The sequence below is a fragment of the Halichoerus grypus genome, chromosome 2, assembly GCF_964656455.1.
Source record: "Halichoerus grypus chromosome 2, mHalGry1.hap1.1, whole genome shotgun sequence".
In the NCBI taxonomy this organism is placed as follows: domain Eukaryota; kingdom Metazoa; phylum Chordata; class Mammalia; order Carnivora; family Phocidae; genus Halichoerus; species Halichoerus grypus.
Window position 1 is genome coordinate 65,267,762 of NC_135713.1, and position 26,949 is coordinate 65,294,710.

The following is a 26,949-nucleotide window of genomic DNA, read 5'->3' on the forward strand; positions in this document are numbered from 1 at the left end:
AAACCAGAGTTGTCAACAGGCAGGACAAAGAGTGCTATATGCAATACGCTTCATGGTGGAGAAATTATTTGACAGATATCCTCTCTTTTCTAATCTATGCTGTATGTGAACTAATTTATGAGTGTCCAAGCCCTGGTTTTCTCCATTTTCCAGATCCTCCCACTTATCTATATTAGCCGAACAACAATAATGGAATAAAGAAACTTTAAAAAGCAAATTAAAAAAAAAAAAGTTTTGGTTCTTTCTTAAATGTGACATGGCACCTTCCTTTAATCTACATTCACTGAACTAGTAGACTAAATGTAACCACTGTAGGCTAGGACTAATATAATCACTTTCATAACAAAAGAAAACAAGAAGAGACTGGATCACAACAGTGGACAGCTGGCACAGTTGGCCCCAGATCCAATGGTATGAATAAAAGTTTTGAACAAATAAAAAAACACAAACAAGTCTCCAACCTGCAAAAAACTTATAACCATGCTGGAAAATAAGGGTGGCAATGAACAAACAACAATTTTTTAGGGCTTTCCAGAGGACAGAAAGTTGGTAAACTTTGAAATACCAGCAGGGAATATATTATAGTGGGAAAATGATAACAAAAAGCTAGGGTGGTAATATTAATAGCAAACAAAATGAAATTCAAGGTGAAGAGCATTAAATGCTATACACAGAGCTATTTCATACAAATAAAAGATTCAATCAACTAGAAAAAAATAAATGCAAATATTCATTCCGAAATATAAAAGGATCTGTTAGATGCAGACAACAATAATCAGGATATAAGAAAGAGGAAAAAACTGTAACTAAAGAAATGAGAAAAACAATAGCAGCAGAAAATATAAAAGAGAAAATATAAAATGTAGTACTGCTCAATAAAAACAAAAGCCTGCCTCTTTAAAAATAGTTAAAAAAATAGAGTGTTACAGTAAGTTTAATCAAGGGGGAAAAAAAGATAAACTACACTGGAAAGCCAAAGGGGTGGCAACAACCAGAATACTGCCAAACAACAATACCAGTGAGACTGAAAAAGGAGCAGAGATACTGTTCTTTTTTTCCCCCAGTCCTTAAGAGTCAACATTGCAAAATGGACACTTACTCCTTATATTACAAATACCGAGTTTTTATTGGCTTAAGTCAGCCAAGTTAAACTGCTTTTAGGAATATGACTTCATAGTACTCGTACTTAAAATGCCTACTTAGCAAATACATGTTTCTGCATATTTCAAATTCAGATGTACTAAAGCCAAAGTTCCTATGATATTAAGAGTCAGACATAGAGGAAAACAGGTGACTAGAAGGTTGAAACTTTGGGCCAGACTGACCTCCAGGGAGGAGGAAGAGAGGGGCCTGGAAATTAAGGTCAGTCATACAGCTACCTATTTAATCAAGTGTGCCTACATAATGAAACCCCAATAAAACTTTGGACGCTGAAGCTCAGTGGAGCTTCCTGGTTGATGAACATATTGATATGTTGGGAGAATGACGTGTTGAGATTCTATGAGAGCACGGAAGCTCTGCATTCTTTATCCCTCACTTTCCCCAGATTTTGCCCTATATTGGTCTCATTTGGCTGTTCCTGATCTGTATCCTCTATAATAAAACTGTAATTGTATGTTAGTATTTCCAGTGAGTTCTGAGTCACTCCAGTGAATTACTGAACCTAGGGGGGTGTGGGAAGCCCCTAATTTGTAGCCAGTTGGGCAGAAGTATGGGTGGCTTGGGGGGGGGTGGTTAGTCTTGTGAAGGACTCTGCCATTAACCTGTATAGGCTATGTTAATTCTAGGTAGTTAAGTGTCAGAATTGAATTGCACTAGAATATACCCACTTAGAATAGAATGTACAGCAAGCTGGGCAGAGTGCAGGTGGCTTGAGGACACCTGACACTGGTAGTTGGTGTCTGAAGTGAGGGCAGTCTTGTGAATGACTTTATCCTTAAATGTGGGGTCTGCACTCTGCACTCTGGGTGTCAGAACTGAATGGAATTACGGGACACCCAGTGGTGTCAGAGAACAGGTGTTAGAATATAGCTGGAAATAATTTTCTTTCAGAAATTTTAAGAAATTGGTATTCTACTTCCCAGCTCCCAGTGTTGCTGTTTATATAGCTAAAGACATTTACATTCCTGGTTTTTTGTTTTGTTTTTTTCTTGTTTGTTTTCCTCTCCTTCTCTAGAATGTTTTAGGACTTTCTTTTTATTCCTAGTGAAATGAAACTGTACCATGATGTGCCTGCTGTGGGATTATTTTCATCTGTGGTATTGGATACTGAAGAGACCATTTTATTTGGAAAACTATGCCCCTCAATTCTAGGGTATTTTATTTCTGTGATAATTTCCTCCTTCTAGCTCCTCCATTCTCTTTCTGGAACTCCTTTTTATATGAATAGTGAACCCTCCAGAAATGATTCTCTGATTTTCTCATCTTTTCTGTCTTCCATCTCATATCTTTCTATTTTCCGAGAAATTTATCTTCTAACCTGAGTTTTCATTTCTGCTACCATCACACTTTTAATTCCCAAGAACTCTTTCTTGAATTCTCTGAATGTTCCTTTTGCGTAGAATCGTTTCCTACCACTATGGATGCATCCTCTTTTATCTGAGAATGTTAGTTTTAGGTTTTAAAGTGTTCTCTCTGCATACTTTTTCCATGACATCCTTCTTTTTAGGAACTTACTTAAAATGTCTGGTAGTCTTTAGCTGTCCATCCCTATTTCAGAATGGGCTACCTACGAAAAGGTTAAGTGCTGCTCTATGCATGAAGGATGAAGACTGGCAACTACAGCTACTCTATAGGGTGGTCCAGCTGGGTTGTTTTATTGGGGAATCCTCCAATGTCAGTACCTTCAGGTCTGTTTTCTTGGGTTAGTCACATTTCTTAGAGAAGTTGCTTCTAGAAACTTGCCTGTATTATAAGCTTGGAAGTGAGTGAGGGTTTCAGCATTCATAAGTAAATTTTCACTTATTTCAGTTTTTAGTATGATATCCCAACTTCAGTTACACTAGGGTTACCTCTACCTAAAGACCCTTTCTTTTACCCTTTCTAGAATAAGTCCCTCCTCTTTTGCTGGGATTGGAAAGAAGTTACCTGCTATTGAGAGTTCAAGACAGCCTCTGGAGGCTCTACCTGCATCTTAACAAATTTTCAGTCATCCTCTAACTAAAATTTTAGCCACCTTTTTTAATCCTTATATCCAGAGGTACCTATTTTGGAACCTTTTGGGACTCCACAGTATAAAATGAGTTGCTTCATGACTTCCTACAGCTGACTTAGGTGTTAATTCACTACTATATACTAAAACCGTGCATTTATTTACCTGCTTTCCAGCTCCCCCAATTTTATTGTTACCTCCCCTGTCTTTGTGCCTTTTTCATTTTATGCTTTTACTGTAATTTTAATGAGGACTGTGGAGCAAGCATAAATAAATTTGTATGATCAGTTTTAATCATGAATTACAGACAGGTAATAGCTTATTTACTAGTTGATAATAGCCAATTTAAGTTAGCTATCTGATTATATGTAATCTGAGGACTGAAGTAAAGTATCTGTATTTACGACTCTATAAATTTTAATTGATAGGAGTTATTAAAAGATCAACATAGTCAAGGTTTTTGATAATTCATTTAATTTCATGAAAAAAACTTACGAAGTGTCTCAATTCTCTAGAAGAAACATCTATATTTCAATGATGCCACATTAATTAGACATTTTCTTTTCCATATCTATATCTGTAAACAAACAAAAAAACCCAACTTACTAACCTCTGCTTCTGTTGCTTGGGACTGTAAAAGCTGTCGTATACGAAGTATGTCCTTCTCTATTTGTTGAATTCTGGTTACTCTTCTCTAAAAGAAAGTAAGGGACCAAATTAGATCTAATTTTATTAAAAACATTAGTATAAACAGTCATACTATGGCTATCATTTAACAGCTCGGGGTTATGCTAAATTATTCTTATATAATAAGTTAGATATACATATATTCACACACTGATGACATATTGCAGCAGTTCAATTTTTTAATACACCTCATTTTATAAGATAGATTTGTTTAGGAAAATTGTACAAATATGAGTCATATATCAAATTGCATGATGCATGTGGTAAAAATATTGGTATTTAAGTTATTCTCAAAAAATAGTTCAACAAATTAAAAATTACACCTAAATTTGATCTTTATACTAATCCAGATGCCAGTATAATGTAATAGATTTATAGAAAGCATGGTATATGTGTAAAGGGAAGGAGCATCTGATTTGTGTTAGTAGGCATCAGGGTTTAAACAGTAGCATTAACCTGTTCAAGAGTTGTTCCTATTACAAGACATTAGTACCTTTCAGATGTAGCTTTCCCAAATACCTTCTGTAGCTAAACATTATTTTTACTCCCAACACTAGGATCACAATGATGTTAGAAGCTTTTGCTTTCCCACTGTCCTAAGACCATTAAGTGAACACAAAGCACTTACTATAGATGGAACAACATGGAACTGAAACAATGTGGAAAAAGTGTTTTTACAAAAAGCTAGATTTGGGGGCACCTGGGTGGCTCAGTCAGTTAAGCCTCCAAATCTTGATTTCAGCTCAGGGTCGTGAGATTAAGCCTCACGATTGAGCTCTGTGCTCAGTGGCTCAGTGGAGAGCCTGCTTAAGATTCTCTCTCTTCTCCCACCCCCATGCCCCTGCTCTCATGCTCTCTCTAAAAAAAAAAAAAAAAGAAAAAAAGAGCTAGGTTTTGCTTTAATTTGATGGACACAGGTGGAAGTGAGTAAAACCAAATCACTTTATGAAAACCTTGCAAATTCAAATTATTTTAATTACCTTTGTGACAACAAATACATAGGTTTTAGAAACAAGTACTGCCAATGTTATATCATTTTCTGTGGTAATTCTACAGTTGATATCTTAATATTGAAGCACCAGAAATTATGAGTAATTGTTTTGATGGGGGAAAAAACGTGTTGGAGGCTAGATAGAGTCATTTCCAAACTATTTTTGATTATGTGCTCCATCAATAAAAGATTCCTGAGTGCGTATATCCCAATAAATACTAAAAGAACTGAAATAGTTTATGTATATATAGTTTAAAAACTTCCATATAAAACCTACCCACTGATCATACCTAGTTTTGCTTAAATACAATGTCCCTATGATTTTATTACACAGTAAAAACACTTATTGCTGCTATTATCCAATGTCATGATAAACAACCACAGAAAAACTCAAAATGTGCTCACCAAAACACAAACAACCCCCAAACCAAATCCTTCCTTCCCTCCTTCTCTCCCTTCCCTCATAACACTACAACTATGCTGATTATCTATTGTGATTGTGAAAATAGTGAACTTAAGGTAAGTAATACTCTAATTAACAAAGCTTTTCACATCTAATTTGCTCATGAGAACATGCTCAAGGAGAAATGCCTATATTTTTGGTAGCTTTCTAAATATACTGCAAAGATGAGTGAACACCTCTACAAGCAGATGATAAACATTTTCTGGCTTTACATGAAACAAAGAAACTGCACAATTCGCTTTCTAATATTTATTTTCCCTTTCTCTATATAACAAGCTCCCCTCCACCAATAAAATCTTTACTTCATTTTTAATTCCAGTATAATACACATACAGTGTATTATTGGTTTCAGGTGTACAATATAGTGATTCAACAATTCTACACACTGCTCAGTGCTCATCATTATAAGTACACTCCTTAATCCTTATCACTTATTTCACCCACTGCCCCACCACCTCCCCTCTGGTAACCATGTTTGTCCTCTATAGTTAAGAGTCTGTTCCTTGGTTTGTTTCTTTTTTCCCTTCATTTGTTTTTCTTAAATTCCACATATGAGTGAAATCATATGAGTGAAATCATATGGTATTTGGTATATGGTATTTGTCTTTCTCTGACTGACTTATTTCACTTAGCATTATACTCTGCCTCCATCCATGTTACTGCAAATGGCAAGATTTCATTCTTTTTTAGGGCTGAGTAATATTCTATTGTATATATACACCACTCTTCTTTATCCATTCATCTGTTGATGGACACTTGGGCTGTTTCCATAATTTGGCTATTGTAACTAGTGCTGCAATAAACACAGGGGTGCATGCATTCTTTTGAATTAGTATTTTCACATTCTTCGGGTAAATACCCAGTAGTGCAATTAAGGTAGTTCAATAACTTTTTGAGGAAACCCCATACTGTCTTCCACAGTGGCTGCACCAGTCTGCATTCCCACCAACAGGGCAAGACGGTTCCCCTTTCTCCACATCCTCACCAACACTTGCTTCTTGTGTTTTTGATTTTAGCCATTCTGACAGGTGTGAGGTGATATCTCATTGTGGTTTTGATTTGCATTTCCCTGATGATGAGTGATGTTGAGCATTTTTTCATGGGTCTGTTGGCCATCTGTATGGAGATGGAGAAATGTCTGTTCTGTCTTCTGACCATGTTTTCATTGGATTATCTGGTTTTGGGGTTTTGAGTCGTGTAAGTTCTTTATATATTTTGATACCAACCTTTTATCAGATATGTCATTTGCAAATGTATTTTCCCAGTCGGTTGTCTTTTAGTTTTGTTGACTGTTTCCTCCCCTGTGCAGAAGCTTTTTATTTTGATGTAGTACCAATAGTTTATTTTTGCTTTTGTTTCCCTTGCCTTAGGGGACCGATCTAGAAGAAAGTTGCTACAGTCAATGTCAGAGAGATTACTGCCTATGTTCTCTTTCTAGGATTTTTACGGTTTCGAGTCTCACATTTAAGTCTTTAATCCATTTCGAAGTCAGTTTTGTGTATGGTATAAGAAAGTGGTCCAGTCTCATTCTTTTGCATGTTGCTGTCCAGTTTTCCCAACACCATTTGATGAAGAGACTGTTTTTCCCATTGCATATTCTTGCCTCTTTTGTTGAAGATTAATTGACCAGATAATGATGGGTTTGTTTCTGGGCTTTCTATCCTGTTCCACTGATCTATGTGTCTATTTTTGTGCCAGGGCCATACTGTTTGATTACAACAGCTTTGTAGTATAACTTGAAATCTGGAATTGTGATACTTCGAGCTTTTTCTTTTTCAAGATTGTTTTGGCTATTCGGGTCTTTTGTGGGTCCATACACATTTTAGGATTGTTTGTTCTAGTTCTGTGAAAAAATGTTATTGGTATTTGGATAGGGATTGTATTAAATGTTTACACTGCTTTGGGTAGTATGAATATCTTAACAATATTTGTTCTCGCAATCCATGAGCATGGAACATCTTTCCATTTCTTTGTGTTGTTTTCAATTTCTTTCATCAGTGTTTTATAGTTTCCAGAGTACAGATCTTTCACCTCCTCGTTAAGTTTATTCCTAGGTATTTTATTATTTTTGCTGCAATTGTAAATGGGATTGTTTTCTTAATTTCTCTTTCTGTTGCTTCATTATTAGTGTACAGAAATGCAACAGATTTCTGTACAGTGATTTTGTGCCCTGGGACCTTACTGAATTCATTTATTAATTCTAGTAGTTTTTTGGTGGAGTCTTTAGGGTTTTCTATATACAGTATCATGTCATCTGCAAATAGTGAAAGTTTTACTTCTTCCTAACCAATCTGGATGCCTTTTAACCCTTTTCCTTGTCTGATTGCTATGGTTAGGACTTCCAGTATTGTTAATAAAAGTGAGATTGGACATCCTTGTCTTGTTCTTGATCTTAGGGGAAAAGCTCTGTTTTTCCCCATTGAGGATGATGTTAGCTCTGGGTTTTTCATATAAGGACTTTATTATGTTGAAGTATGTTCCCTCTAAACCTACTTTGTGGAGGGTTTTTATCATGAATCGATGTCGTACTTTGTCAAATGCTTTTTTTTGCATCTATTGAAATGAGCATATGGTTTTTATCCTTTCTCTTATTAATGTGATGCATCACACTGATTGATTTGTGAATATTCAACCACCCCTGATCCTGGAAATAAATCCCACTTGATGGTGGTGAATGATTTTTAAAAATGTATTGTTGGACTCAGTTTGCTAATATTATGTTGGGGAATTCTGCATCTATGTACACCACAGACACTGGCTTGCAGTTCTCTTTTTCTAGTCTCTTTATATGGTTTTGGTATCAGGGTAATGCATGCCTTGTAGAATGAATTTAGAAGTTTTCCTTCCTTTTCTATTTTTGGGAATAGAACTTTGAGAAGTTCTTCTTTGAGAAGAAGAGTTGTATTAACTCTTCTTTAAATGTTTGGTAGACTTTTGCTGTAAAGCCATCTGGTCTGGACTTGTTTGCTGGGAGTCTTTTGATTGCTAATTCAATTTCATTGCTGGTAACCAGTCTGTTCCAATTTTCTATTTCTTCCTGATTCAATTTTGGAAGGCTCTATATTTCTAGGAATTTATCCATTTCTTCTAGGTTGTTCAATTTGTTGGCATGTAATTTTTCATAAATTCTCTTGTAATCCTTTGTATTTCTGTGGTGTCAGTTGTTATTTCTCCTCCTTCATTTCTGATTTTATTTGAATCCTCTTTCTCTCTCTTTTTTTTAAAATGAGTCTAGCTAAAGGTTTATCAATTTTGTTAATCTTTTCAAAGAACCAGCTCCTGGTTTCATCAATCTGTTCTACTGCTTTTTTAAGTTTCTATTTTATTTCTGCTAATTTTTGTTATTTCCTTCCTTCTACTGATTTTGGGTTTTGTTTGTTCTTCTGTTTTAGCTCCTTTAGGTGTAAGGTTAGGTTTTTTATTTGAGATTTTTCATGCATCTTGAGGTAGGCCCGTTTTGCTATAAATTTCCCTTTTAGAATAGCTTTTGCTGCATCCCAAAGATTTTGGACCATTATGTTTTCATTTTTATTTGTCTCCATGTATTTTTTTAATTTTCTCTTTGATTTCTTAGTGGACCCCATTCATTGTTTAGTAGCATGATATTTAGCCTCCATGTATTTGTGGTCTTTCCAGATTTTTTCTTGTGGTTCATTTCTAGTTTCATAGTGTTGTGGTCAGAAAAAATGCATGGATTCACTTTGATCTTTTTGACTTTGTTGAGACTTTTTTGTGGCCTAATATGTGATCTATTCTGGAGAATGTTCCATGAACACTTGAAAAGAATGTGTATTTTGCTGATGGAATGTTCTGAATATATCTGTTATATCCTCCCAGTCCAATGTGTCATTCAAAGCCACTGTTTCCTTCTTGATTTTGTTTGGATGCTCTGCCCATTGATATAAGTGGAGTGTTAAAGTCCCTTACTATTATTGCGTTACTATCTATTACTTTCTTTATATTTGTTATTAACTCCTTTAAATACTTGGTGCTCCCATGTTGGGTCCATAAATATTTACAATTGTTAGATTTCCCTGCTGGATTGTCCCCTTAATGATTATATAGTGTCCTTCTCTGTCTTTTGTTACAGTCTTTATTTCAAAGTCTATTTTGTCAAATACAAGTATCTGCTTCCCTTTCACATCCATTTGCATGATAAATGCTTCTCCATCCCTTCATTTTCAATATGTATGTGTCTTTAGGTCTGAAATGAGTCTCTTGTAGGCAGCATATAGATGGGTCTTGTTTTTTAATCCATTCTGTCACCCTATGTCTTATGATTGGAGCATTTAGTCCATTTACATTCAAAGTAATTATTGATAGCTATGTATTTATTGCCATTTTGGTACTTGTTTTATGGTTGTTTTTGTAGTTTTTCTCCCTTCCTTTCTTCTCTTGCTCTCTTCCCCCAACTAGTTGGCTTTCTTTAGTAATATACTTGAATTCCCTTCTTTTTATTTTTGCATATTATTGGTTTTTTGGTTATTTGGTTTGTATGCAACATCTCCTATATGTAGAAGCCTATATTAAGATGATGGTCGCTTAAGGTTGAACCCATTCTTTACTCCTCTCTTTTCCACATTTTAGGTATATGGTATCATACTTTATATCCTTTTATTTCATGAGTCCTTTGACTGATTTTTTAAAAAGTATTTTATTTGCCAGAGAGAGAGAGATCAAAAGCAGGGGGAACAGCAGGCAGGGGAGAAGCAGGCTCTCTGCTAAGCAAGGAGTCCTATGGGGACTTGATCCCAGGACCCTGGAATCAAGACCTGAGCCGAAGGCAGACACTTAACTGACTGAGCCACCCAGGCGCCCCCCTTTGATGGATTTTTTTTTTTTTTTTACTTATTTTTATTACTTTTCTGCTTCCTACATTCCTTACTCTTTCCTTTCCACTTGAAGAGTCCCCTTTAAACTTTTCTTGTAGGGTTGGTTTAGTGGTAATGAATTCCTTTACTTTTGTTTGTCTGGGAAACTATTCCTCCTTCTATTCTGAATGATAGCCTTGCTGGATATTCTTGCTGCAGGTTTTTTTCCTTCAGTACTTTGACTATATCATACTACTCCTTTCTGGCCTGCAAAATCTGCTGAAAAATCCACTGCTAGCCTAATAGGGTTTCCCTTGTATATAACTGGTTTCTCCTCTCTTGCCGCTTTTAAAATTCTCTCATCACTACTTTTTGCCATCTTAATTACTATGTGTCTTGGTGTGGACCTCCCTGGGCTGATATGTTGGCAGATCTCTGTGCCTGCTGGATGTAGATTTCTGTTTCCTTCCCCAGATTCAGTTAGTTTTCAGCTATTATTTCTTCAAATAAATTTTCTGCCCCCTTTTCTCTCTCTTCTCCTTCTGGGATCTCTATAATGCAAATGTTATTATGCTTGATGGTATCAATGAATTCCCTAAGTCTATTCTCATTATGCATAATTTTTTCTCTCATCTGCTCAGCTTGATTACTTTCCATTACTCTGTCCTCCAAGTCACTGATTCATTTTTCTGCTTCTACTATTTACTTCATCTAGTGTATTTTTATTTCATTTAATGTGTTCTTCATCTCTGACTGGTTCTTTTTTATCCCATTGTTAAGGGTCTCACTGATGTCCTCCACTCTTTTCTCAAGTCCAGTGAGTATATTAATGATCATTTCTTTGAATTCTTAGGCATATTGGGGTGCCTGGGGGCTCAGTCGTTAAGCGTCTGCCTTCAGCTCAGGTCATGATCCCAGGGTCTTGGGTTCGAGCCCCACATCGGGCTCCCCGCTCAGCGGGAAGCCTGCTTCTCCCTCTCCCACTCCCCTGCTTGTGTTCCCTCTCTCGCTGTGTCTCTCTCTGTCAAATAAATAAAATCTTAAAAAAAAAAAAATGAATTCTTAGGCAAATTATGTATCCCTGTTTTGCTTGGGTCTCTTGCTGTGATTTTGTCCTACTGTTTCATTTTGGACATGTTCTTCTATCTCCTCATTTTGTCTAACTCACTGTGTCTGTTTCTCTGTGTTAGGAAAGACAGCGATGTTTCCTGCACCTGAAAGTAATGGCCTTATGAAGAAGAGATCTTGTAGTGCCCCGCTGTGCAGTGTCCCCTGTTCACCAGAACCTGGTACTTTAGGGGTATCTCCTATGTGTGATGTGTGTGCCCTGCTGTTGTGGCTGAGCTGCTTTTTCCTTCAGTCCAGTCATCTGCAATGGCTCTCTTCTGCTTGTTGTGGGCAGTGTCTAGTTCCTGTAGTGGTAGTGGGCCAGTCTGGGGATGCCTCAGACTTGAGCTGAGTCAGACCAGGTGTTTGCTAGAGATGCAGTAGCACCAAACTGCTGTGTCCTTCCCCTGTGTTGTCCGAAAAAGCTTTTGCTGGTGGGTGGGACCTGCAGTCAAACCACTTGTCTGCTTCTAGCCCATTGCTGGGGCCTCCTCTGACTGGTATGTGTGATTATCTTTCCCTTTCTCTGGGATAGGAGTCACTTTGGAGTAGTGCTGGCCACTGTAGGAGCTGCTTGCACACTACCAGGCCTCTGGCACTGCCTTGTATGGGCTCTGGCTAAGAGAGTATTGGAGAGGGCAGGTCTCCCATAGCACAGAGCTGGGGGGCAGTGCCAGCAAGCTTTTTGTGCCCCCAGTCTTCTGTGGGAGGGGCTCTGCAGTGCTGGGACTAAAGCTGCCTGATGGGCTCCTTAGAAGCACAGCCCAGGAGCACGTGGGATGGGGGCGGGGGGTATGTCCACCAATAAAATCTTAAATTAAAAGATTTAATATTTAAAAGATAAAAGTAGGAAATTGTATTTAATATTCCTCTTGGTTTCTGTATTGCCAATATGTCACTAAATCTTGAAGTCGTTCTATATCTTGATACCCACTGTGGTAGAGGATTTCTAATAACACAACTCCTGTGCTTCTGTTTCTCAAAATGAAAATGGAAAAACCTAGTAGTATTTCTTTCCTTTTTTTATATAATAACCTTGAATATTGGTGAAACTATGCTTAATAACAAGTGCTTAACAGTTCAGGGTAATATAGTTGGTATGACTTTTGAAAAACTGATTTAAAAAATTTTTAATAATAATACAGTTCAATACAGATTCAGGATAACTCTCAACAAACTGGGAATAGAAGGCAAATTCCTTAACTTGAGGAAGGGTGTCTATTAAAAACTGAGTAAACAACACACTTAACAGTGAAACTTTAGGAGTCCCTTTAAAGTCATAGTAAGACAGAGAAGACCAGTATCACTGCTTCTTATTCAAAGATGTATTAGAATTCTTATGCAATATAAGGAGAAAAAAAAAAAAACCCAAACAACTGGAAAGGGCAAAGAAAATTACCTTTTGCAAATAATGCAAAAAAAAAAAAAAAAAGCAACTGCCATATTTGACAGTTTATATGGAAAATGCAAGAAAAATGCAAGAAAATCTTAAACTACTGAGATGATTTAATAAAAGAGCTCAGGAAGGTCACTGGATATTTATATTCAAATGTAATTTAGTAATTATAGTAAATCCCATTCACAACAGTAACAAAAACTATATGGTATCTAGGAATAATAAAAAAAAGATGTATAAAATCTTTATAGAGGATATTACAAAACTTTATTGCGGGCCATAAAATTACACCTAAATGAATGGAGATATACAATTAATAACAACACCGAATATATATATTGAGTATTTACTATGTGTCAGATTCTAAATGCTTTTACATGTATTAACTCATTTAATCCTCACATTTCAGTTTAGCATTATATTTTACCAGTAAGAAAACTGAGGCAGAAAATTTACCCAAAATCAGTGCTGATAAGTAGCAGGTGTAGAATTAGAACCTAGGAGGTCTGGCTCCAGAGTCTATCCTTTCAACCAAGAACCAATCTTTATATTGTAAAGACAGGAATTCTCTTCAAATTAATTTATAAATTCAATGTGATTCTAATAAAAAAATGTATCAGGCTTTTCTTTGAATTAGAGAAGCTGAAACTAAATTTCAGACAGAAGAGAAATAAGACAAAATATAACCACAATTTTACAAACAAAAATAGGAGAACTCACTCTACCAGGTACTAAGATTTATATTAACTACTGCAAATAAAACAAATGTGGTATCAGTGCAGGCACAGAGAAACTAAAAAAAATTAGTGGAATAGAGTCTAGAAATACCCAGCAAATATAAACTTACCATATGCCAGAGATGGGATTACTAATTAATGGGGAAATAGTGGAGTATCACATAAAGATAATGGGTAATTTAGTTAAAAACATAAATATGCACATATCTGTGTATATGTTATATAGATAATTGATCATATATTAATAAAAACCAATATACTACTTAAAATTCAAGTTATATATTAAATAATTATATATACATATAAAAATCATATACACTTGTGTTTATCTACGTAAAATTAGATCCCTACCTCCAAAACATACATAATTGCATGCTGGAGATGAATTAAAGACCTAATTGTAAAAATAAAACATTATAACTATTATAAATAATAAGAGGATAACTTTACGATTCCAGGATAGGAAAAGATGTATAAATAATTCATAGAAAGCAAAACTATGGCAATATACTTAATTTAGCTCTATAACAAAAACTAATTTTTGTTATCACAAAGCTAAAATAGATAATGGATTTTGCAGGGAGGGGTTGTGATGTGTATTATCTATAACACAGTGGTATCAAGAGGATATTAATATATCTCTCAAATATTTAAGAGTAAGACATTTAACATAATAGAAAATGGGAAAAAGATGAAATAACAGAATGTCCAAAAGTCTAATAAATACATGAGAAGATATTCAACCTCAGCAGTATTCAAGAAAATATAAATAAAACGACAAGCTAATGTTTCATTGCCCACTGACTGTTAATTATGAAGTCTGACTCACAAGGGCTGGAGACATACAGAAGAAACAGGATTCTCACATACTACTAGTAGAAGTGTAAATCGATAAAATCAGTTTGAGTGCAATTTGGCAAACACTAGTTCAAAACACTCATACCTTATGGCCAGCAATGATGCTTTTAGGTATATACCCTAGAGCTGAAGTTGGCAAATTAGGGCCTATTAGCCATCTGTTTTGTTAATTAAGTTTTACTGAAACAACCATGCCCATTTGCTTACAGATGATCATCTATGGTTGCTTTCTTGCTACAAAAGCAGAGTTGAGTAGCTGTGACTGAGACCATATGGCCCACAAAGAATAATATATTAATTTTTTTATGACTCTTTAAGAAAAAGATTGCTGACTCTTAACTGAGAGAGATTCTTACACACGTTTACAAGATACGAGTATGTTTATCAGAGTTGTTTTAACAGTGAAAAATTACAAACAACCTAAATATCCATCAACCAGGAAACATATAAACTCTGTTATCCATATAATTATAAAAAATTATGGTAAAATGGAAGTGTAAGGAACTTTCACCCTACCAATCCCCAGTCCCCCAAAATAATCTCCATTAATAACTTGGTGTACATTTTCCCAGCATGTATACAGTAAAGTAGGGGCTACCATACTAGATGCCCAAATATGTGCTGAACAAATAAAAAATAAATAACCAAACTGTTAGCAGGGATAGCTGAAGACGGACAATCTCACATAGGCATGGGCAAGAGTGGATTTTATTTTGAACTTCCCTAAATTGTTTACCAGTCATTTGTATGTGTTTACTAATCATCTGCATTTTTTTCAGTAAGTTGATTACAGCCTCTACCCATTAAAAAGAGTTGCCTTTTTCTTATTAGTTGTAGGAATTCTTACATTATAGGGATAATGACCTTTCTCCTTTTATGTGTTAAAAATATTTTCCCTTAGTTTATCTGCTGCAGAATGTTTTAAAATTTTATGACAATTTACATTTGTTGTCCTATATTTTCTTTCATTAATTTCAGGTTTATTTTTCACATTTAGATATTTAATCCATTTGTAATTTTTCTTATACAAGATGTGGGTTAGGGATCTAATTTAATTTCTCCCAAATAGGTTGCTAGTTGTACTTATATATTTACTGATTTACCATTCTTCCCCAAATTCATATATTTTTAAGGTACGTGATAAAGATAAATCCTGAATTCTAATATAGTGAAATTTATGTCTTCTCTTTTAAAAATAGTGTTTTGTCTAGTTTAAGAAATCCTTTTTTACCCCAATATTAGAAAGATATTCATGTATATTTTCTATTGAAAGGCTTATTTTTATTTACTTTTTAAAATATTTATTTATTTATTTTAGAGAGAGAGAGTGAGTAGGGGAGGGGCAGAGGGACATGGGGAGACAGAGAATCTCAAGCAGACTCCCTGCTGAGTACAGACTGACATGGTTGGATCCCAAGACCCTGAGATCATGGCCTGAGCCGAATCTAAGAGTCAGACGCTTAACCGACTGAGCTACCCAAGGCCCCCAAAAGGTTTATTTTTAAAGTTTTACTTTTGGCATTTAAGACGTTAATTTGATTGGAATGGGGGTGAGAGGAAATTAACAAAAACTATATTATATATATACAAATCTAGCATAACTAACTAGCATGGTAGTTGAGCCTCTAGCTCCATTGTGAAATTAACAGGTATGGACTGTAAAAGGTACTGTGGTACTGGTGTTTAAGTGTCTCCTTAGTCTACACCATACTGTAGCATAAAATGAATATACATTATGTTTAGGTAGCTACCATATAAAAGGTAAAGACTATACTTTGAGGATGGAAAATGTCTTGTATTAGTGATTTTAAAACTACAAATAAACTTTTTAGAACACAAAAATGTATTTATACCATACATATGAATGTATGTACTCCCTTTTATTTACTATTCCCTTAAATAAAATCTTTCAAATAATGTTTTCTTACCAGTTTGTCCTAAGACTTTTCCTTTTTTTTTTTTTTTTTAAATGCCCATACTTGCTTTGAAATAGACAAGGCAAACAGCAAAGCCTCCTCAGGGCTTAAAAACATCAGCCAGTAATATACTTATGTAAACACAAAGTGCTAAATTCAATAATGTATGAAAATCCTTAGCAAATAGCAAAGCTATTTAATATTCTTTCTTGACATCAGCTGAGGGCAGAAATACGGGAATGTTCTCCATCCAACTCATTTCACCTTTCCCACTATTCTCTATATTCCCTTTCTACTTTCCTTAAATGAGGACTTCCCTTTTTTGCATACAACTTAAAAAGCAGTGAAATATTCTGAATGTCATTACACATACTTAGATTACAAGAAGTAAAAATCTTAAAGGAGAAGTGAAGTTAGCTATCAGCTACCAGATGACCAGCATTTAACCCTTTTTCCCTCTTATAATTCCAGTGCAGAGCAGAATAGTATCAGGGAAATGAAATATGGTGGAGGCAGAATTATGTGAACATTGGTTATGTTGCCCAGCAGCCATGATAAATTATTATTTTGAAATAGTGCCAAAGTGAAGGTAGACTTATAAATATCTTTAATAATAAAATTTAATCAATGTTTAACAGAGCTATAATTCATTACATTCTTAATAGCTCTTCTCTAGCCTGTGCTGTTTTATAGTTTAATAATAAATAATTTACCTGCGCTCTTTTTTCCATATCCTGGCAAGTACCTAGTTGTTCTTCCATTGCAACTCTGATTTGCCTTGCTTCATATTCTAATTGTCTTCTGGTCATATCTGTTTGTAAGGAAAACTAAAACCACAAATTAAATTGAAATGTTAATACCTCATGTTATGTGTTTATCAGTAAAAGCAAAGAAGCATATAAATACCAATAAAGAAAATGAATATCAAATATGTAAGTTATGGAGCATAACAAGATTATTTTTTTACTTCAAGGAGTCCTAAAATTTGATTATAGGTGCTGGGCTCAGTCTGGGTCCCTGATGTAAAATGCTGAGTTGAAACACTTTTATTGCCCCACAGCCACAAATGGCTTTAAACTGTACTGATTCACTTAAAATATATAATTGGTCCAGTTAGGGTAAGTCTTCTTCAGTTCCCATCTTCTGCACTGAAGAGGTATACTTTAATTATTAAAAACTAGCACATTAATGTGGACAACATAGAAAAGTCAAGAAACAGTCCATCATCCTTAAGTTTATATCTCAAGTTAAGGATTGTTATAAACGTGCAGACTAAACAGAGAAAACCTCTCCATTAACGAAGAAAATGGGATAAGGAAAAGCTTTTATTTAATACAGATAATCATAAATTGCAAAACAATACAAACTTTTTGCCGAAAGTGAAATAAACAAAAAGACGTACTTCTGCCTGCAGGGGGTGTTAATTCATTCAAAAATCAATTAACCCTCTAATTAAAATTCCAGGCACTGAGATAACTGCTAGGCATACGAAAGGATGAAAAGGACAAGGTAATGAAACTTATAAACACATGCACCAAGAGGTAATAATAGCTAAAAGTCTGATTAAATGATAATGGGCCATGAAGGAAATGAGAAAGTGCAATAGATTTTTTATGCTCTATATACTCAGCTGTGTGAGACATGTGCCTGACTCAGAGTAACATTCTGTCGGCCCAAGGATTCCAAACTGCACCGTCAGTTAAGTCAGGGGACCTCTCATCCTTTTCCCTTGCAATAACGCAGATGACATTCTACAGATAATGTATACCTATAGGCATACCCAAATTATGGGTTGCAAACAGATGAAACAGTCTGTATGTTATTTCTAATTCCCAATGAGACAGCTTTAACTCCACTTACTTATCCTTCACTTTCCAAAACCCCCTGCAAAAAAAAAGGTGAACATGACAAAGTATGTTGTAATAACGTGGTTTAGATCTGATGTTTTAAAAGTAATGTTTAATATCCTGATAATATTTCCATATGGAAGTGTTCTTAACTTGCTTCGCAATACTTATGACACACAAGCAGTTTACACCTGGTTATGTTGCCAAATAGTCTATAATGTCTTATATACACTATTAAATAAATACGATTATTTAATAAATACGGGAACAGTTTATTTGACAACTCATCTTTGTTTCAGATATTAACCAACTGCTCTCAAGTTATCACATACATCTGAGCTCTTTCCTAAACCTGACTGCATGCAGACAATAGGACTCTAAATTTTGTACATTCTAATTATCAGTGTGAATGGTAAGCAAAACTATGCTTAGGTACTTTTTATTTAAGAGTAAAAATCCCACCAAACCTTCCTGAATTCCTATTCCTTGTTATGTTCCTAATCCAAGAACTCTTCATTAACTGTTCTTTCACTATCTGGGTCTCTTTAACATCCAGGAAGATGTCAAGGACATTGTCAGGAAAAGGGATCCTTTCTCTTCTTCTCAAAACCTTGTCTGATTGTTCTAGGAGACTATGCACCTAAGTTTCTGGTTCTAGCTCTGCCAGACAATGATCACTCAGGAAATCTGGTTAAGTACATGTTTTGAAAGTGTTCCTTCTTTCTACTTTTGTTTTTCATTTATTATGTCCTCTCAAAAGTGCTGTTAGAAAATGAAAAATCTAAGCTAACAGAGGACAATATATTTTAATTACCCTATTTTTTCTCTTTTTAAAAATTATAAGAAATATTTATGGACAACAGTCAGTTAAAATACAATCTTGCTTAAAATTATTAATGTATTCCAGAACATTCAGAAACGTTCTTACATGTGTCACCCATGAGTAAAATAGTTGACATGAGAGTTCAGGTGGGGAAGGAAAGGCTGACAAGATTAAATTCTTTTTCACATAGTTATATTTGCAAAACAAACACATTTTAGTACTTGTAAAAAGTCCCAAGATCCTTGCCAAAAGATTTTGTCACTTATAAGAACTGGAATAGCACTCAAATTATCTTCAAAGATGCTTTTATTGCAAAAACTATATGGTATGTAATTTGGTTCAAAAGATAGATGGTAATAAACATTTCTACAGAGTATGTTTGGTAATTCACTAGACAGAATAAAAAACCAGTTGCCTAGTTGAATCCTGAGTCCTTAAGAATTCAAACTTAATAGATTTTCTTAATTGGGGGCTTAAAGTAAGTATTTGCTTGAGCATAATGAAGTTTTATCACCTTTACATTATTTACAAACAAAAATTCATTATTATATATTTGAGTTTAAAGTTAAGATAAAGATAAAATATATTACAGTTTACAAATAAGTAAAAATGCAATTATCCTGAAATTTTTAAATGAGTAACACAGATACTTTTAAAAGATCAAAGTTATTAAAGCCTAAAGTAGGTCATAATGCTAAGTTACTTACATTTTCGGTTAAAGGGAGACTATCTATTCTTTTAGTGAGATTCTGAAGTTGAGCATAATACCAGTCTTTTTCCTTTTCTTCTTTGTCAAGATCAGCAAGAAGTAATGATCTGTTTATTAAAAAAAGGTAAGTTTACACAATGCTAAGAGTACATAACAGTAATTCTTATCAGTTGTAATTGTCATGTTCTCTATTTAAACTATAGTATTAATAATGAATACGTGGAACATTTATTTATTTTGGATTTTTGAAGGCGGGACTTAGAATATTATAATCATTAAAATTTAAGTATTAAAAAGTTTTTACTTTTTCACCTAAATAAGATACTCAACATCCTTACTAGAATATTTACATTTCAACCAAAGGCTTTCTTCACTTTATTTGCAGTCTGAGAATATGATGATGGTTTACAGAAAAAAGTACAGATATAACAAAACCCAAAATTAATATAAAAATAAAAAGTATAATAGAGGAGTACAAAAAAGCAGTAGTTACACAAAAAACAAACCGAGAGTATAGGAAGCCACTGCACTGGACACAGATGTGGCTTTCAACTTCTCAGCAGCCAAAATAATAAGAAATACTTTTGTCACTGTGCATTTCTCCAAAGAAGACATCCAGATGGCCAAGTGACACATGAAAAGATGCTCAACATCACTCATCATCAGGGAAATGCAAATCAAAACTACAATAAGATATCACCTCACATCTGACAGAATGGCTAAAGTCAAAAACACAAGAAACAAGTGTTGGCGCAGATGTGGAGAAAAAGGAACCTTCGTGCACTGTTGGTGGGAATGCAAACTCGTGCAGCCACTATGGAAAACAGTATAGAGGTTCCTCAAAAAATTAAAAATATGAAAACACTAATTCAAAAAGATATATGCACCCCTATGTTTATTGCAGCATTATTTACAATAGCCAAATCATGGAAGCAACTCAAGGTCCATCAATAGATGAATGGATAAAGAAGAATGGATATATATGTATGTATACCCACATATTCTTTATATATATATAAAGGCATACCCAAACACACACACATGCACGCATACTACGGAATATTACTCAGCCATAAAAAAGAATGAAATCTTGCCATTTGCAACAACATGGCTGGATCTAGAGAGTATAATGCTAAGTGAAATAAGTCAGAAAAAGACAAATACCGTATGATTTCACTCACATGGAATTTAAGGAACACAACAAACAAACAAAGAGACAAACCAAAAAAACAGACTGTAGAGAATGAACTGATGGTTACCAGAGGGGAGGCCAGTAGGGGGATGGTTGGAATAGGTGAAGGGGATTAAGAGTACACCTATCATGATGAGCACTCACTAATGTATAGAATTGGCGAATCACTATATATTGTCTACCTGAAACTAACATAACACTATATGTTAACTATATTAGAATTAAAAAAAAAAGAAAAAGATTAGTTGCAGAAACTTTTTTTTTAATAATTTATTTGACAGAGAGAGACACAGCGAGAGAGGGAACACAAGCAGGGGGAGCGGGAGAGGGAGAAGCGGGCTTCCTGCTGATGCGGGGCTCGATCCCAGGACCCTGGGATCATGACCTGAGCCGAAGGCAGACGCTTAATGACTGAGCCACCCAGGCACCCCTAGTTGCAGAAACTTTAAAAAAGATATTGTCACTGTGTCGTAATGAGAAGTTATTCTGAGAGAGAGAAACTTTTTCTTAGTTTGGAATTTGAAGATGAATTTGCTATGTAACTCCTGAACAATCCAATCAATGTCCTCAATAATATTTTATATCAAGTTACTCTATATCTGATCATTTTAAACATAAATGCAAAATAAGGGTGTTCATGGGATAAAACTCAGTAGGTACAAAAAGTCTATGATTTCCTATCACATGTCTCTTTCCCAGTGACACCTAGTATCATTTTTTTGTGTATATTTCCAGAGAGATTCTATTAAAAATGCAAAGATCTATGTGTACACTTACATGTAATAAACATTTCTACAGAGTACTTTACTTACATGTACATTTTTAAACATGAACAGTAGCATAGTATTCTATGTATTCTCCTATAAACTTTTTTTTCACTTAAAAAAATCTATCTTGGGAGATCATTCTGTGTCATAACATAAAAAGGTCCTACATATTTTTTGCTAGCTGTATAGTATGCATGAATCCATAATGGGATACACTATAACTAGTTTCGTTTTAGAGGGTATATAGGGCCTTTCTAATCCTTTGCTATTATCAACAATGCTGCACTGAATATGCTTATATATAACCCCATTTCACAAATGTGCAAGCATGTATATAAGATAAATTCCTAGGGTATGTACATTTTTAACTTACTGCTCTTATTAGATATTGTACCAATTTATGCCCCTACCACTTTCACCAATATAAATGTTTCATCAAACTTTATTTTTGCATATTTAGTTTTTTTAAACAGTATATTATATATATATATTATTATATATATTATGGTTTGGTTTCTTTTAGTGTAAGGTTAAGCATTTTTTTCAAGTTTAAAAACCATTTGTGTTTCTTGCCTATAACTTTTTCTTACTTATTTATAGGACCTCATCGATATTACGAATGATTGTACTTTGTTGGTTATATGGGCTTTAAACACACTTTCTCTGTTTATCACTTGTCTTTTAATTTTGTTTATAATGTTTTTGTCATGTAGAAAATTTTGATTTTTATGCAGTCAAATTTGTGGATATTTTCTATTACCACTTCTGGAGTTTGCTCATTTACAGAGATGATCCCCACTCTAACACTGTTACTTTAAAATTCTGTTTGATTATATTGTTTTGCAAAATATGCATGCATATGAGTACGTGGAAGGTTATATTCTTGCTAAAATTCCCTTTCCTTTACTGAGAAACAATTAAAAAAAAAATAAGAAATAAGCCTTCATTTTTGATGTGGCAACTGGAACAGTGAGGGAATCCATGGGAAGACAGTAAGCCCCTGCTTATGATGTAGCAACCTTGGGGGCAGTGCAGACCAATGAGAAGCTGCCTCCTCCCTCCCATTTCTGACAACAGAAGCAGGAGAAAACACCATAGAAAGCCTAAACCCCTCTCACAAGCTGGCATAAAGATAAGCTCTGATTCTATTTTTCAGTGCTCCCTGGTGAGAACTGCAGGACCTACCAGGACTTAGCTGGGGAACAAATGGTGATGCTACTATTTCCTCTGATTATTCTCCAATAAATAGGCTCATTAAATAAGAGCTGGGTGTCATAAGTGCTTAAACTGATAGGCCAGCTAGTGGTGGTGGTGCAGTGATAGGGAGGCTACGGAGAATAGGGACAACCTGTTATTGTCAAGTTTAAGGTGGAACTATGGAAAAACGCTCTGGGGAAGCCAAGGTTACAGTGTTTTGAGCCAAAATGTTGTTAACAAGTGGTTAAATGATAGTGGTTGATCACAGTGCTTAAGGCTCAGAACTGAAAACAGGTCTAGACCTCAAGGCAGGTAGGTCTTTATGGTTTAGACTTTTTTTAGTGATTGTTAACAGTCTTCTTTAAAATATAAGTATTGTGTTATATTAGTCCTCTAGCTAACTTAGGGTCACCTAAAAGAGCATGGCATATATGTACTAGGCATTTAATAAATATTTGTTAAATGAGCGAATAGCTAACATGATAATAGCTTACATTTATTGAATGTTCTAAGTACTAGACATAGTGCTAAGTATTTTTTTTTTTAATCTAATTTAATCTTCACTACATCCTTTGAGGTAGTTATTCTTAGGCTCACTCTTCAGACTGGAAAACTGAGGTTCAAAAAGGTTATGGAGCTGTGTAGCTGGGTTTGAACCCTGCCCTGACTACTTTCTAGCACTTATCTTGGGTAATATAGAAAACAAGAAAAAAAGAGACAGAGAGTATATCTATGACTTAAGAGAGGGAAAGAAAATAGAAAAACAGGGGAGAAAACCATCAAAGAAATAACATAACAGAATTTTCCAAAAGCTGAAGAAAGTAAATTTCCAGATTAAAAGGGCACAGTGAGTACCCAGCATGATGAATGAAGAAAACTCATATACTGAGGCATTCTAAAGACTTCTAAAGAAGAAAAATGATGACCTTCAAAGGAATGAGAATCAGGTTTGTATTAAATTTCTCATCAAAGACATTGATAATGAAGAAGGAAAATGAGCTTGAGCCTAGACCTATCTAAACTATCAATCGAGCATGAGAGCAAAATAATGATTCTGTCATATATGCAAGGACTCAATTTACCTCCCTCCAAAACAGTGAGAACCAAGAGGGCCCAAGATATATCAGAACTACACACACACATACTCTCTTCTCTCTCTGCTAATAAACTTGGGACTTTATCTACATGAAGCAAAGCAAGTTCCTAGGAAAGGCGGTATGCTCACATGCCCTTTGTCTCTTCACAGAGCTCAAAGAGGACAACAGATGGAAGACTGTGGACCCCAGTTAGCTTCTTACTATTCACGATAGTGTTTCCTATACCATCAGACAGAAATAGTCCTGGTTCAAGCAAGGTATGACACAGAGACTCATGTAAACTCAAGATGAAAGAAAGCTTAACACTACTTCTGGTCCAGAAGATTACCCTATTTTTACAGATGCACCGAAAACCAGAGGGAAAGTAGTAAAAGATCTTTTGCCTTTTACTTAGATATGCTGGACATTATTACACTAATAACCACTTTTCAAAACTGTGCAAGGTAGAACCATATCCCTATTTTACAGGAGAAAATGACACAAAATTTAAGGACATGACCAAGGTCCCAGAGCTAATATGTAATGTTTATACATTTTAACGTTCCTGAATGTTTAATAGAACTTTTAGGAGTATAAAAATAATGTTATTCATGCATTAAGGAATTCATAATCTTTTACACAACATTTGACAAAGTTCTTGATAATGATACGTATTCTGGTATTTATAGTGAGATAATTTTAACTTCAGTAAGAGAAGAATTAATACATTAGCTGTGAGAAACCAGATAATATATATTAACAATATTTTTTTAAGACACTGGAACTGATAAATTAAGAAATGTTACATTTGTGGCCACTTGTAACAGGCTTTCCCTAATGGAAACAGTTACCTCATACCGGTTCTCTAGTTAATTTATTTCAAAAGGTAACTCAATTAAAAATCAGTTACATATTTTAATGTGACCTAACTATTGTGATCATGTGCTTACTCAATGTACAGGGCATCTGAAGTATTTTTTTTTTTTAAAGATTTTATTTATTCATTTGAGTCACAGAGATAGAGAGAGAGAGAGAGAGCATGAGCAGAGGGAGAGGCAGAGGGAGAGGGAGAAGCGGGCTCCCCACTGAGCCAGGAGCCTGATGTGGGGCTCGATTCCAGGACCCTGGGATCGTGACCTGAGCCGAAGGCAGGTGCTTAACCATCTGAGCCACCCAGGTGCCCCACATTTGAAGTATTTAAGTAACAAAGTACAAGTCTCTTAGAATCCCAAGAATTGTCTCCTTTACATTTTCATATTTCTTTCTTTCTTTATTTTTTTAAGATTTTATTTATTTATTTAATTGACAGAGAGAGAGAGAGAGACAGTGAGAGAGGGAACACAAGCAGGGGGAGTGGGAGAGAGAGAAGCAGGCTTCCCGCTGAGCAAGGAGCCTGATGCGGGGCTCGATCCCAGGACCCTGGGATCATGACCTGAGCTGAAGGCAGTCGCTTAACCGACTGAGCCACCCAGGCGCCCCTACATTTTCATATTTAATATTGCCTCTTTACAGTTTTAGATTTAATATAAGTATGATCAGTAACATACTATCTTTGAATAAGTAAGTGTAAAATACTCCCTTAAGTGTTACTGATCATCTGCCATACATGCTTCATAATTCCTATCTTTTATTACAAAATGACAAAATAATAGTAAACACTGGAGTATACAAGTTTACAACTTAATGAAGAAAATTTACCTCTCTTTCTCAAGTTCTTCTAAATAACCGGTATTTTCTCTGCTTCCGTTTACAAACCCTCTTCTTGGAAATGAACCCATAGGAACAGGACTGCACTCTCCTGAACGACTAGATACAGATCCTTCACGGCTTCCATAAGAACGGAGGGACATTTTTGACCGTAGTTTCACTCCAGGGAAATTACTGCTATCTAAGTTAAGTTCTAAATGAAAGAGAGACAAGTTTTTATATAACAGCTGCTTTAAGTGGTCTAAAATATTGCTAGGCAATTATATTGTCTTAAAAATAAAATATTAGGTTCATATTTCAGTCCTCAAATTTGAACTCATTTTATAATATAATATACGTTATATATATTACATAAAGCCTGTGGAAGTACTAAATTATGGCAGCTATAGAGCAGCAGATTTATGCAGGGAACAAAGAATCCTTATCACAAATGTTGATGCTGTGAGATAGTCACTGACTTCTGGTTCCAGGTAGAATTGCAATATATACAAATATCAAATCATTAAAAAAAAGTGTTCACTGCAACTCTAAATTTTTAACAGAGGAACCACAAATACACATGATTGAATAAACAATTATTTAGGAAGAGAATGACTAAACTTTCCCTCCAAAGTAGCTTGAGTCAAGGGGGGAAAAGAGTATGTTAAAGGAAAATCAGACAAAATATCTTTCCTTAGATTCCTGCTAAATAATAATATATTTTAGGACCCAAAGGTAATTTCTCAGCCTAGTTTCAATTATAATAATCAAGCACTTTCCCTGTTTTGATATTTGAATTTTTAAGCAACAAAATGAGAAAGATTTTTTAAAATTCTACTAAAAATTGCATATGATCAGCTTATATATCTGAAAAGATAAAGCAATTCTATCCTGGATGGAAGGGAGGACACTATTCTTTCAACTAAGGCAATAGGCCCAGTCTGTGGTGTACAGCTTACTCAAGGTCTATATAGTGACTGGCAGAACAGCAATGAGCTTTAAAAAGAGCTAAAAATGATCAAATAAGGAATCTAAAGTAGTTGATTTAAAGCCAGTTAAATGTTTAACTGAAGGAATGACAAGTAAATACACAGTTTACATATCTGTATTTTAACAACTAAATCCTAATAGATAAGGCTTCAGTAAGAGAAGAATTAATACATTAGCTGTGAGAAACCAGATAATATATGTCAAGCAATGTTTGAAAGCAAGAAAACTGAAAGCAACATTCAAATCAAGAGAACCTGTATTTGGATATACACACCTAAAGTTGACAAGTGGAGCTTAAAAAATTATTTTAAAACTTTAAAAAAAAATCTACCTTTGAGACGCTCTAATAAATCAATCTGTCCAGAAGAAGCCATAGCTTCATCTTCAATACTTCCTTGTAGTTGTTTAAGTACTTCCTGCAAAAAAGAATACAATATATTACCATAACAAAATTCTAAATAACTTCTTGAAGATATGATTCGAAGTTTCTTGACATTTAGGTGTGCTGGGGAAAAAAGTTTCAGATCAATGTGAAAATATATCTT

The 26,949-nt window shown here is 34.8% G+C and overlaps 1 protein-coding gene across 12 annotated transcripts in view; it reads right to left on the reverse strand.

Annotated features, from left to right (window-relative positions):
• Nucleotides 1-26,949, reverse strand: part of APC (APC regulator of Wnt signaling pathway) — a 130,875-nt gene that overhangs the window by 41,299 nt on the left and 62,627 nt on the right. For 11 of the 12 annotated variants that reach the window (XM_036087350.2, XM_036087349.2, XM_036087346.2 and 8 more), the window contains 5 exons: nt 26,736-26,820; nt 25,427-25,628; nt 19,495-19,603; nt 16,831-16,944; nt 3,762-3,845 (listed from right to left, as the gene is read on the reverse strand). In XM_036087350.2, coding sequence (XP_035943243.2) covers nt 3,762-3,845; nt 16,831-16,944; nt 19,495-19,603; nt 25,427-25,628; nt 26,736-26,820 — 594 coding nt within the window. The remainder of the gene's footprint in view (nt 1-3,761; nt 3,846-16,830; nt 16,945-19,494; nt 19,604-25,426; nt 25,629-26,735; nt 26,821-26,949) is intronic. The other variant, XM_036087348.2, reaches the window with a different exon arrangement.